The following is a 12,348-nucleotide window of genomic DNA, read 5'->3' as shown; positions in this document are numbered from 1 at the left end:
AAATTTTATTAGGTTTGCATTTTCACAAAAAGTCATTCACTTTGATGCAACTGAACTATTTTTGGCTGGTAAAAAATTGGCTATAAATACTAACTGAAATATATTTTTACAGTAATCATCAGCTTCTGTTCCATCTGTGTTTTGAAGATAAATCTTCAAAACTTGTTATCAATACCCAGTCACTTTAATGGAGGAAAGGGAGGGGCTAGTGAAAGCAATACAAACAATAAATAACAAACCCAGAAAAAACAGACTTGACTCCAGATCATTCCTTTTTTCAAGGAGACCAGCCTCAAATAAAAAATAAAAAACAAACAAATAAATAAATAAATCAAAAGGTTGAGAAAGAACATTTCATGGTGTTTTCAAAACCAATGTGAATTCCTGTATAAAACATCAGACTTGAATTTGTAGTTATTTAAAGATTAATTTTTCTAAACATTTGGATTTGCAAATGTATGACCTATTAAAGAAAGCAATGCGTACCAGAAAAAACAATCTATAAAAATTGTAGGTTACAAGGGAATTGTTAGAGAGGAAGACATGGCCTCTTGCTGTTGATGGTTAATGAATTCCTCTACCTGGGCTCCAGAAGCTGTTTCAGAAATCTTACTTCAGAAACCTTCCTTTCTCTCATATAACTTCAATCTCCCCCATCCATGGACTCCTTTCCCTCACAATACATACAAAAAATCTTCATCACTTGTGGCTAGAAAGTGAGCAAACCGACCCCCATCTGTGCACGTCCATGTATCTGATTCCTCTTCAAGCCATACTCTATGCTTCCTGTGTCTATTTCTTCACCTTTCAATCATTCACTTGTATTTTTTTGTCTTCAAGGCTGATAACTGCTGGTGTTCTTTTTTTTTTTTTTTTTCATTTTTATTGAGATTGTTCAGATACCACACAATTATCCAAAGATCCAAAGTGTACAATCACTTGCCCCTGGGTACCCTCATACATCTGTGCATCCATCACACTTAATTTTTGTTCAATTTTTAGAAACTTTTCATTACTCCAGACAAGAAATAAAGTGAAAGATGAAAAAAGAAAAAAGGAAAAGGAAACTCTAATCCTCCCCTATCCCTAACCAACCCCCCTCAATTGTTGACTCCTAGTATTGATATAGTATGTTTGTTACTGTTAATGAAAAAATGTTGAAATACTACTAATTGTAGTATATAGTTTGTAATAGGTATATAGTTCTTCCCTATATGCCCCTCTATTATTAACTTCTAATTGTATTGTCATACATTTGTTCTAGTTCATGAAGTGATTTCTAGTATTTGTACAGTTGATCATGGACATTGCCCACCACAGGATTCAGTTTTATACATTTCCATCTTTTGACCTCCAACTTTCCTTCTGGTGACATATATGACTCTGAGCTTCCCCTTTCCACCTCATTCACACACCATTCGGCACTGTTAGTTATTCTCACATCTTGCTACCAACACCCCTGTTCATTACCAAACATTTAAGTTCATCCTAATTGAACATTCTGCTCATACTAAGCAACCACTCCCCATTCTTAAGCCTCGTCCTATATCTTGGTACCTTATATTTCATGTCTATGAGTTTACATATCGTAATTAGTTCCTATCAGTGAGACCCTGCAATAATTGTCCTAATGTGTCTGGCTTATTTCACTCAGTACATTGCCCTCGAGGTTTTGTCATCAACCCATTTTTTTTAATATGGTTTTGTTCACTCACCATACATTCCATCCCAAGTAAATAATCGATGGTTTTCTGCATGGTCATACATTTATGTGTTCACCACCTTCACCACTATCTATATAAGAGCATCTATATTTCTTCCACAAGGCAGGAGGGAGAGTCAAAGAAGGTAGAGAGGCAAAAGAAAGAGGAAAAAAAAAATGACAGCTAGGAAGCAGCAAAAGGAAAAATAACCTTAAATCAAAGTAGAATAAAGAATCAGACAATACCACCAATGCCAAGTGTCTAACATGCCTCCCCTATCCCCACCTCTTATCTGCATTCACCTTGGTATATCACCTTTGTTGCATTAAAGGAAGCATAATACAATGATTCTATTAGTTACAGTCTCTAGTTTATGCTGATTGCATCCCTCCCCCAATGCCTCCCCATTTTTAACACCTTGCAAGGTTGACATTTGCTTGTTCTCCCTTGTAAAAGAACATATTTGTACATTTTATCACAATTGTTGAATACTCTAGATTTCACCAAGTTACACAGTCCCAGTCATTATCTTTCCTCCTTTCTTGTGGTGTCTCACATGCTCCCCATCTTCCTCTCTCAACCGTATTCATAGTTACCTGTGTTCAGTGTACTTACATTGTTGTGCTACCATCTCCCAAAATTGTGTTCCAAACCACGCACTCCTGTCTTCTATCACCCTGTAGTGCTCCCTTTAGTATTTCCTGTAGGGCAGGTGTCTTGTTCACAAAGTCTCATTGTCTGTTTGTCAGAAAATATTTTGAGCTCTCCCTCATATTTGAAGGACAGCTTTGTTGGATACAGGATTCTTGGTTGGTGGTTTTTCTCTTTCAGTATCTTAAATATATCACACCACTTCCTTCTTGCCTCCATGGTTTCTGCTGAGAGATCTGCACATAGTCTTATTAAGCTTCCTTTGTATGTAATGGATTGCTTTTCTCTTGCTGCTTTCAGGATTCTCTCTTTGTCTTTGACATTTGATAATCTGATTATTAAGTGTCTTGGCGTAGGCCTATTCATATCTCTTCTGTTTGGAGTACGCCGCGCTTCTTAGATCTGTAATTTTATGTCTTTCATAAGAGATGGGAAATTTTCATTAATTATTTCCTCTATTATTGCTTCTGCCCCTTTTCCCTTCTCTTCTCCTTCTGGGACACCAATGATACGTACATTACTGTACTTTGTTTCATCCTTGAGTTCCCGGAGACGTTGCTCATATTTTTTCATTCTTTTCTCCATCTGCTCCTTTGCGTGTAGGCTTTCAGGTGTTTTGTTCTCCAGTTCCTGAGTGTTTTCTTCTGCCTCTTGAGATCTGCTGTTGTATGTTTCCATTGTGTCTTTCATCTCTTGTGTTGTGCCTTTCATTTCCATAGATTCTACTAGTTGTTTTTTTGAACTTTTGATTTCTGCCGTATACCTGTCCAGTGCTTCCTTTACAGCCTCCATCTCTTTTGCAATATCTTCTCTAAACTTTTTGAATTGATTTAGCATTAGTTGTTTAAATTCCTGTATCTCAGTTGAAGTGTACGTTTGTTCCTTTGACTGGGCCATAACTTTGTTTTTCTTAGTGTAGGTTGTAATTTTCTGTTGTCTAGGCGTGGCTTCCTTGGTTATCTGAATCAGGTTTTCCCAGACCAGAACAGGCTCAGGTCCCAGAGGGAAGAAATATTCAGTATCTGGTTTCCCTGAGGGTGTGTCTTAGAAAATTGCTCCACCCTTTGATGCCTCAGGTCACTGTGCTTTTCTGCCCAGCAGGTGACGCCTGTTAGCCTATAATTCTTGACTGGTGTGAGGAGGTATGCCGTGTTCCCCCAGGCTCTGGGATCCCGTTCTGAATGGAAAGGGCCCCACCCCTTTCCTCCTAGAGAAGACAGACCCCTCAGGTGGAGGTCATTAGCATTTCAGTGGTCTCGCTCTCTGCTTGCGGTGTCTCCACCCTTCCCAGAGTCACCGCCCTGGAAACTGAAAATGACTGGGGCTTTCTCCACTGAGCCAAAAAACAAACAGATAGTCCCCTTCAGACCTAGTCCAAGGCGACCCTCCGGCTCTCCCAGGTCAGTCGTCACCCAAAGTCTCTGTCTGTTTTTTGGGGCTGCGTACCTGTAGTGAGCAGTTCACACTCGCTACTTAAAACCCCAGTTGGAGCTCAGCTGAGCTGTATTCGCTTTCTGGGAGAGAGCTTCTCTGTGGCACCACGAGGCTTTGTAACTGGGACTATGGGGGAGGGGTCTCCCGACCTTGGTTCCGCAGGTTTTACTTACAGATTTTATGCTGTGTTCTCGGGCATTCCTCCCAATTCAGGTTGGTGTATGATGAATGGATGGTCTCGTTTGTCCCCCTGCAGTTATTCTGGATTATTTAGTAGTTGTTTCTGGTTTTTTGTAGTTGTTCCAGGGGGACTACTTAGCTTCCACTCCTCTCTATGCCGCCATCTTGCCCGAGTCTGGTGTTCTTTTTTAAGTGTACAATTCAGTAGTTTTTAGTATATTCACAAAATTATATAACCATCACAACTATCTAATTCCAAAACAGTGTCATCACCCAAAAGAGAAATCTATACCCATTAGCAGTCACTCTCCATTACCTCCTCCCCCAGCCTCTGGCAACCACTAATCTACTTCCTGTCTCTAGAGATTTATCTATTCTGGATATTTCATATAAATGGAGTCATACAATATGTGTTGTTTTATGTCTAGCTTCATATGTTTTCAAGGTTCACCCATATTCTAACATTCCTTTTTTTTAAATAACCGAATAATATTCTATTGTATAGATATATAAAATTTTGTTTATCCATACATAAGCTGATGGACATTTTGGTTTGTTTCCCTTTTGGAGCTATTATGAACAATGTCGCTGTGAACTTCATGTACAAGTTTTTGAGTGAAATCACTGGGTCACAGGATTACTCTGTGTTTGATTTTTTGAGGAACTACCAAAGTTTTTCAAACTCATCAGCAATGAATGAGGGTTCTAAGTTCTTATATCCTTACCAACACCTATTATCTGTCTTTTTTATTTCAGCCATCCTAGTGGGTATGAAATGGTATCTCATTGTGGTTTTGATTTGCATCTCCTTGATAGATAATGATGTTGGGCATCTTTTCATTTGCTTATTGGCCATTTGTATATCTTTATAGAAATGCCTTCTGTCATTCCTTAGTCCTTTGCAACCTGGCTACTTTTCATAACTTCACTCTAACAGTTCTTGCGCAGGTCACCAAAGATGTTCTAATTGCCGAACTGCCTTTCTTTCTTTCTTTGGCCTCTCTGCAGCATATGGCACTTTTGAAGACTCTTTCTTGAAAAGATCTAATCCTTTTGTTTCCATAATACCCATGACTCCTTCACCCTACCCCTGTTTGTCCTCCTAAATGGATAACTTCTTCAAATAGGAACTAGGTTAGTAGGAAATAAAACTTTGAAATAAAAATATGCCATACTCAACGTGGAATATGACTCCCGGAGAGGAATGTAGACCCGGCATCGTGGGATGGAGAACATCTTCTTGACCAAAAGGGGGATGTGAAAGGAAATGAAATAAGCTTCAGTGGCAGAGAGATTCCAAAACGAGCCGAGAGATCACTCTGGTGGGCACTCTTACGCACACTTTAGACAACCCTTTTTAGGTTCTAAAGAATTGGGGTAGCTGGTGGTGGATACCTGAAACTATTAAACTACAACCCAGAACCCATGAATCTCGAAGACAGTTGCATAAAAATGTAGCTTACGAGGGGTGACAATGGGATTGGGAATGCCATAAGGACCAAACTCCACTTTGTAGAGTTTATGGATGGATGTGTAGAAAAGTAGGGGAAGGAAACAAACAGACAAAGGTACCCAGTGTTCTTTTTTACTTCAATTGCTCTTTTTCACTCTAATTATTATTCTTGTTATTTTTGTGTGTGTGCTAATGAAGGTGTCAGGGATTGATTTAGGTGATGAATGTACAACTATGTAATGGTACTGTAAACAATCGAAAGTACAATTTGTTTTGTATGACTGCGTGGTATGTGAATATATCTCAATAAAATGATGATTAAAAAAAAAAAAAAAAAGAATACAGGGAGGAAAAAGAGGGAAAAAAAAAAAAATATGCCATACTGTCCTCAAGATATCATTGTCCACTCCTGTGATTAAATGACACCTTGTGAGCCTCCCACACAAACTGGATACTTCCCAAATTTTAAATATATTTGCAAGGTTGTCTTAAACACCAGTGGAGAAACTCTGATTTGATTACCCTGAAATTTTTAATGTATTATATATTCATGAAAATATACCCTAAAAATCTTACCTTAATTTCATGAACAAATGAAGTGGCTGTACCTGAGAATATCCTTGGGAATACACCTTGAGAATATCAAGGGATAGACCTAAAAGACTCATTTTCTTCATACGATATAAAGATTATTATTTATAAGACTGATATAGTAGTCAGCATCCTAAAGCTATTTCAAAAAGCTCCATAAAAGTTATTTCATGAATATTACAGCATAAGTGAAAATATACTTTTTGTGCATTATATTTTTTTGTTGTTGGTAACTATAGTTTCTAGTTTGCACTGATTGTATTTTACCCCCAATACCACCCTATTTTTAACATCTTACAAAGTTGAAAATTCATTTGTTCTCCCTCATGTAAAAACATATTTGTACATTTTATTTTAATTGTTGAGCACTCGAGGTGTCACTGAGTTATACAGTCCCAGTCTTTATCTTTCCTCTTTCCTTCTGGTGTCCCACATGTTCCTAACCTTCCTCTTTCAACCGTACCTACAGTCATCTTTGTTCAGTTTACTTACATTGCTGTGCTACTATCACCCAAAACTGTGTTCCAAACCTCTCACTCCTGTCTTTTCCTATCTGTCTGTAGTGCTCCCTTTAGTATTTCCTGTAGCGCAGGTATCTTGTACACAAACTCTTTCATTGTCTGTTTGTCAGAGAATATTTTAAACTCTCCCTCATATTTAAAGGACAGTTTAGCTGGATATAGGATTTTTAGTTGGCGGTTTTTCTTTTCCAGTATTTTAAATTTAAGTATCACCCCACTTCCTTCTTGCCTCCATGGTTTCTACTGAGGAATCCGCACATAGTCTTATCAAGCTTCCTTTCTATGTGATGGATCGCTTTATTCTTGCTGCTTTCAGGGTCTTCTCTTTGTCTCTGACATTTGATAATCTGATTATTAAGTGTCTTGGCATAGGTCTATTCAGCTCTATTCTGTTTGGGGTATGCTGCACTTTCTGGATCTGTAATTTTATGTCTTTCATAAGAGATGGGAAATTTTCATTGATTATTTCCTCTATCATTGCTTCTGCCCCTTTTCCCTTCTCTTCTCCTTCTGGCACACCCATGACATGTACATTTATGTGCTTCACGTTGTCATTTAATTCCCTGAGATGTTGCTAATATTTTTTTCATTCTTTTCCCTATCTGTTCTTTTGTGTGTAGGATTTCAGGTGTCTTCTTCTCCAGTTCCTGAGTGTTTTCTTCTGCCTCTTGGGATCTGCTGTTCTATGGTTCCATTGCGTTTTTCATGTCTTGTGTTGTGCCTTTCATTTCCATAGATTCTGCCAGTTGTTTTTTCAAACTTTCAATTTCTACCTTATGTTTGCCCAGTGTTTTCTTTATAGCCTTCGTCTCTTTTGTTATATCTTCCCTGAACTCGTTGATTTGCTTTTGATTTGATTCAGCATATTTCTCTGGAAATCTTTAATAGATTGTTTCATTAAAGTGAAACAATATCTCAATTGTATCTTGACTGAGGTGTAAGTTTGTTTCTTTGACTGGGCCATATCTTTGTTTTTCCTAGTATAGATTGTAGTTTTCTGTTGTCTAGGCATCTGGTTTCCTTGGTTATCCCAGTCAGATTTTCCCAGACCAGAACGGGTTCAGGTCTCAGATGGGGTTACATTCAGGGTGTATCTTAGGGGAATGACACTTTTCTGTGAGGGCTTCAGTCACTGTGCTTTTCCTAACCTGCCCAGCAGGTGGCGCCTGTCAGCTGGTCGCTCCCAACTGGTATAAGGAGATGTGGTCACCTTAGTTTCTGTTTTGGCTATTCCTCCTCCCCCACACCCCCAGCTCTGGGTTCTGGTTCTGAAAGGGAAAGCTGGGCCCTACCTCCTTATGCTTAGGGAAGATACACCCCCTAGGGAGTTATCATCTGCACTTGAATAGTCTGACTTGTTATCTCTACCCTTGCCTGGGTAAGAGCCCTGCGAACTGAAAATGGCTGCGGCTCTCTCTCTTCTGAGCCCCTCAGTTGAGAGAGAGAAAAAGGGACAGAAAGCCCCCTTTTAGAGCCAGTACATGGCCCCCCAGTTTCACTCACTGGCCAGAAGTAACACCCGGTCTTCTGGGCTCTCCCTCCCAGGACAGATGAGTCTTCTGGCTCTTTAAGGTCAGTTGTCACTAATTGCCTGTCTGCTTGTTGGGGGTTTGTAGTTTGTATTCAGCAGTCCACATTTGATAATTAAAACCCGAGTATTTGCTTACTCGGAGAGGGCTGCTAGTTTCTACCACAGCAAGGTTTTGCTCCTCAGCCTGCTGCGAGGGGGGGAGGTTCTCAGCATGGTTCTGCAGCTTTTACTTACAGATGTTATGCTGCGATCTCAGGCATTCCTCCCAATCCAGGTTGGTGCACGATGTGTGGACAGGCATGGTTGTCCCCCAGCAGTTATTCCAAATTATTTACTAGTTGTTCCTTGTTGTTTATTAGGTGTTCCAGGGGACTGACTAAATTCCATTCCTCTCTGTGTTGCCATCTTGCCCCTCTCTGTGCATTACATTTTGAATTACTTTTAATACACAAGTTTGATGCATTCCATTACCAAGTGGCAAAATGTCAGTATACGTAATATGAGTAAATCCAACACATAGCTGCCAAATCACAGCGAGGTCACATCATAAATGCCTTAACTTATACCACTGAACTAGTGCTAGCACTTAACTTCATCTTAGGATGCACTATTTCATTTAATCTTCAAAAGTAAATGTTTCAACATATAATACTATTATAGAGGCTTAATATTAATACAGATTGGAGTAGACCCTGAAGAAAAGGAAGAATTCTTTTAAGAATTCTCCACTCATTCCCCAACTCACTTAGGAAGAACTGGAAAATGATCTTAAAGGCAGAAGGCTCAAATGACCAGACAGCTGCATATGAAAGATTTTCATTTTTGTTCCTCCCTTTACATGGGTCTTCTAGTTCCTAAATTCCTAGTGGGTATATGAATTACTCTATAGAATTGCCCACCCAAAAGCTAAATATACTCTAAATTCCTTTGAAAATATTTTCTAGGGCACTTTTGACTAAAGGTAACTCCACTAATAATTGAATTCTTTTAAGTTAAAGGCAGGTAAAATGTGGTCCCAGTTTACAATAATCAAATTACCCTTTCCAGTTCATCCTAAAAGATATATCTCTTGAATGCTTACCTTAAAATTAATTTGCATCATTGGGAGAAGGTGAACCAATGCACTGCACATGTCTGTGGTGATGAGGGAATTAATTTCTGGAATATTGAGACACTGTAATGTTTTATACTTTTCTTGCGACACGCCCACTTTAGAACCCAAAACATCAGCAATGGCTATAGGCAAAGGAAAAGGTTAAAAATAGTAAAACTACAACATATGAAAAAATAATAAAGTTATAACTTATCAAATTTTAAAATCAGAATTTAACAAGCAAAAAAATTCAAAACATTCACAATGTTTGCTGTATTATCACAGAAGGCATAATAATTCTGTTGGTAAACTGTGCAAAACAAATTGTGAGAAAGCCAGAGAGTTAATTTTTTAAAGCCTATTAATAAAAAACTGCAAAAGATACACAGAAAGGGGTACAACAAGGAAAAAGACCAAATCTGAAGGAGTTAAAACCCTTCCTTTATCACTTCATATCTTAATATTTGACATATGTAACCACAATTAAGAAGGTTTTAGAAGCAAAAATAAAAAGAAATGGGAAAGACTTTTCAAAACAGTACAATATTACTATAAGACAAACTACAGAAATCATTTTGTTCCAGAAATCATTTAGGAACAAAAACTGTAACTGTTCTCTAAAATAATTAACTGATGGTTATCCTCAAAGAATGCAGCAATACACTCATGCATTAGTCATCCTCATGACTAATCATTATTAAAATACTGGTATAGCATAGACATTTCTTCTATAAATATCTTGTAGATAAAAAGGCTCCCATAAACACAGTTATCAAATATTTCCATTAAGTTAAGCCTCTCAAAGGTTAAAAATATCAAGCTCTACCAAATTGTCCCTCAACTTCATAGGTAATAGTGAACAATTTCAGGAGATAAATATCAATTGCAAGAAGAGACTGAAAGAGCACTATGCAAAAAGAATCTGCTCTCTATAACATACTAGTGTAAATTAGATACAGCTAACACTCACCTAGGAAGACTTTCTCTTTTCCAATAGAGTAAGTGCCACAGACGATGAGAGTATGTGGGTTTAGAGTTACAGCCTCAAAGGCAATGTTGATGGCAAACTGAATAACCTCTTGCTGAGATGGAAAGGAGTATTCTGGGCTGCAATATCTGTAATATGGAAATACGGAACTTATTAAAAGGATAACAAGAAAACCATAGCACGAAGTTGGATGCTATTTTAGAAAACAAGCCTTAGCAAAATGACATTATGACAGCAATACAATATATTAATAGTACTGCACTTTACTTGCTGCCTGTGGTTAAAATATTTGTTACCAGCTATTGATAATTTATGATGGAATTATGTTTTCACAATGTATCTTTTACATCATATTTCTTTTATCACTCTCAAATAATGAAGCTGTATTTTGGAAGATATTTTCTTTCTCAAAGAATATTTCTAACCAACAGCTATTTTATTCATGAACTAACTGTAAACATCAGTATCTTTATTTTTTAACCTTCAATCACTATGAAAGAAAATACCGTCAATAGGGATTAAATTTGAACTGAATTGTTTTAGTAAAAAAAAAAAAAAACTACAAAAAAGATACTAAATGTGAATTTAATGAAGTACTTTTAAATCAAACAGTAATATTCACCTCATTGAAAGCTTCTTTTTAGCAAATACAGAAATGTTTCTAATATAGTATATAGGAATAAAACAGATCCAGTTGGGTCTATCTCAACACAATAACACCCAGTGAAAAAATAACCCTAAGACTGCTATCTACAAATATTTGAGATGAAAATTAAGCACCTTTTTATTTAAAAAGTCATGAAATAAACTGCAAACGCCAAGGAAACATACATTTCCCAATTTTCAAAATTGTTTTCGTTAGCAGTCAGAAAAGAGCTGAACAATTCAGAACTGTATGTAGAACAGAACTAAGTAACAAAAAAAGTTTTTTTTACTTATTATTTTCTTAATTTATCTGGTACTTAAAGTACAAATAAAAGAGTGGAAAAATTAGCTGCAATGTTAGAAAACTGGATGTGGAAAAGTCATATTTATTAAAATATGCTGTCCAAACTCCCCTCCTTGAAATAGGTTGAAATATTTAACATAACTAATTTCTAACAAATTGATGAAGATCTTAATACTTAATAAAAAGATAATGGCTTATGCCATTATATTTACAGCTCTTAGGAATTCAGAGCTATCACATATACATTACCTTTTTAAGAAAAGAACAAGTGTAATTTTGATTCTCAGAAAAACAGAATCACATTTTGTTCTGTTTTCTCTTCTAATAATTAATAGCACATTGATACTTTGAAAGGATAACCTAAAAGGGAGTTTTCCTGAAGTTTGCCCCCAATTTGTTTTCCTCGTTTCGGTAGCAAGATTCTTACATAAACCATATTTTCAAAAAGAAATTACAAAAAATTATGCTATAATCAGTTCAGACATGTAATACCAAATTTGCCCTTAAGCAAGAATATTTTTTTCAAATAGCATCCCCCCGATAAATAGTCTTAAAATGATAACTGACAGTAAATCACCAGTTGGATTACCTGAGCAAATAAAGAATGCTTAAATTACTCATAAATTACACAGCAAATGCTGCCTGCAGGAAAAAAAACACAAATAAAGCCTCTCTTACGTTGTATCTAAGTAAAGTAGGTGGACTTTCTGGCCTGCAAGAAGGGAACGTTCCATAGAGGGATCTGCTCTGAAGTCTCCGGTGTGTAATATGACAATTCCATTAGGAAGATAAAAAAGTATCATGACAGCACCTGGACAGCTGAACATAAACATTTCAAAGGGATATTTTTAACACTGGCAAAGCATTTAAAGGAAGAGTACCTTTTTCAATAGGAACAAATTAATATACTGTATTAGTTAACCACAGTGACATGGCATCATACCACAAAGGAAACATAGCACTTTAACTTAAGGAAATGTGAATCACAAAAAAAATGTGTGTGCAAGAAAGGGTTAACTTAGTAGGCCTGGGTTGTTCAAACAATGCAGCTTCTCAAGAAAGGCCTATCTTGGCTCTTGGCTGGTTCTTGGGAGATGAGCTCTGGGCCCCTGGAATATTCTGCTTGGTAAGAATGTTTTTGTATGCTCGTGGCCTTGGGCCGTACAGTACTAGTTTGATCAGATGGTTTATGCTAACGATGTCATCTACGGTAAAAGTCTGTTTCTGCTCTGGGGAGCTGGAGTCTGAGTAGCT

The 12,348-nt window shown here is 37.2% G+C and overlaps 1 protein-coding gene across 2 annotated transcripts in view; it reads right to left on the bottom strand.

The window, feature by feature from the left end:
• DCLRE1A (DNA cross-link repair 1A) overlaps positions 1 to 12,348 on the bottom strand; it is a 31,326-nt gene that overhangs the window by 7,193 nt on the left and 11,785 nt on the right. For both annotated transcript variants that reach the window (XM_037803992.1, XM_037803991.1), the window contains exons 6-8: positions 11,773 to 11,913; positions 10,128 to 10,273; positions 9,146 to 9,300 (exon numbers count right to left, since the gene is read on the bottom strand). In XM_037803992.1, coding sequence (XP_037659920.1) covers positions 9,146 to 9,300; positions 10,128 to 10,273; positions 11,773 to 11,913 — 442 coding nt within the window. The remainder of the gene's footprint in view (positions 1 to 9,145; positions 9,301 to 10,127; positions 10,274 to 11,772; positions 11,914 to 12,348) is intronic.

The sequence above is a fragment of the Choloepus didactylus genome, chromosome 15, assembly GCF_015220235.1.
Source record: "Choloepus didactylus isolate mChoDid1 chromosome 15, mChoDid1.pri, whole genome shotgun sequence".
NCBI lineage: Eukaryota > Metazoa > Chordata > Mammalia > Pilosa > Megalonychidae > Choloepus > Choloepus didactylus.
This window is presented reverse-complemented; position numbering and strand designations above follow the sequence as displayed.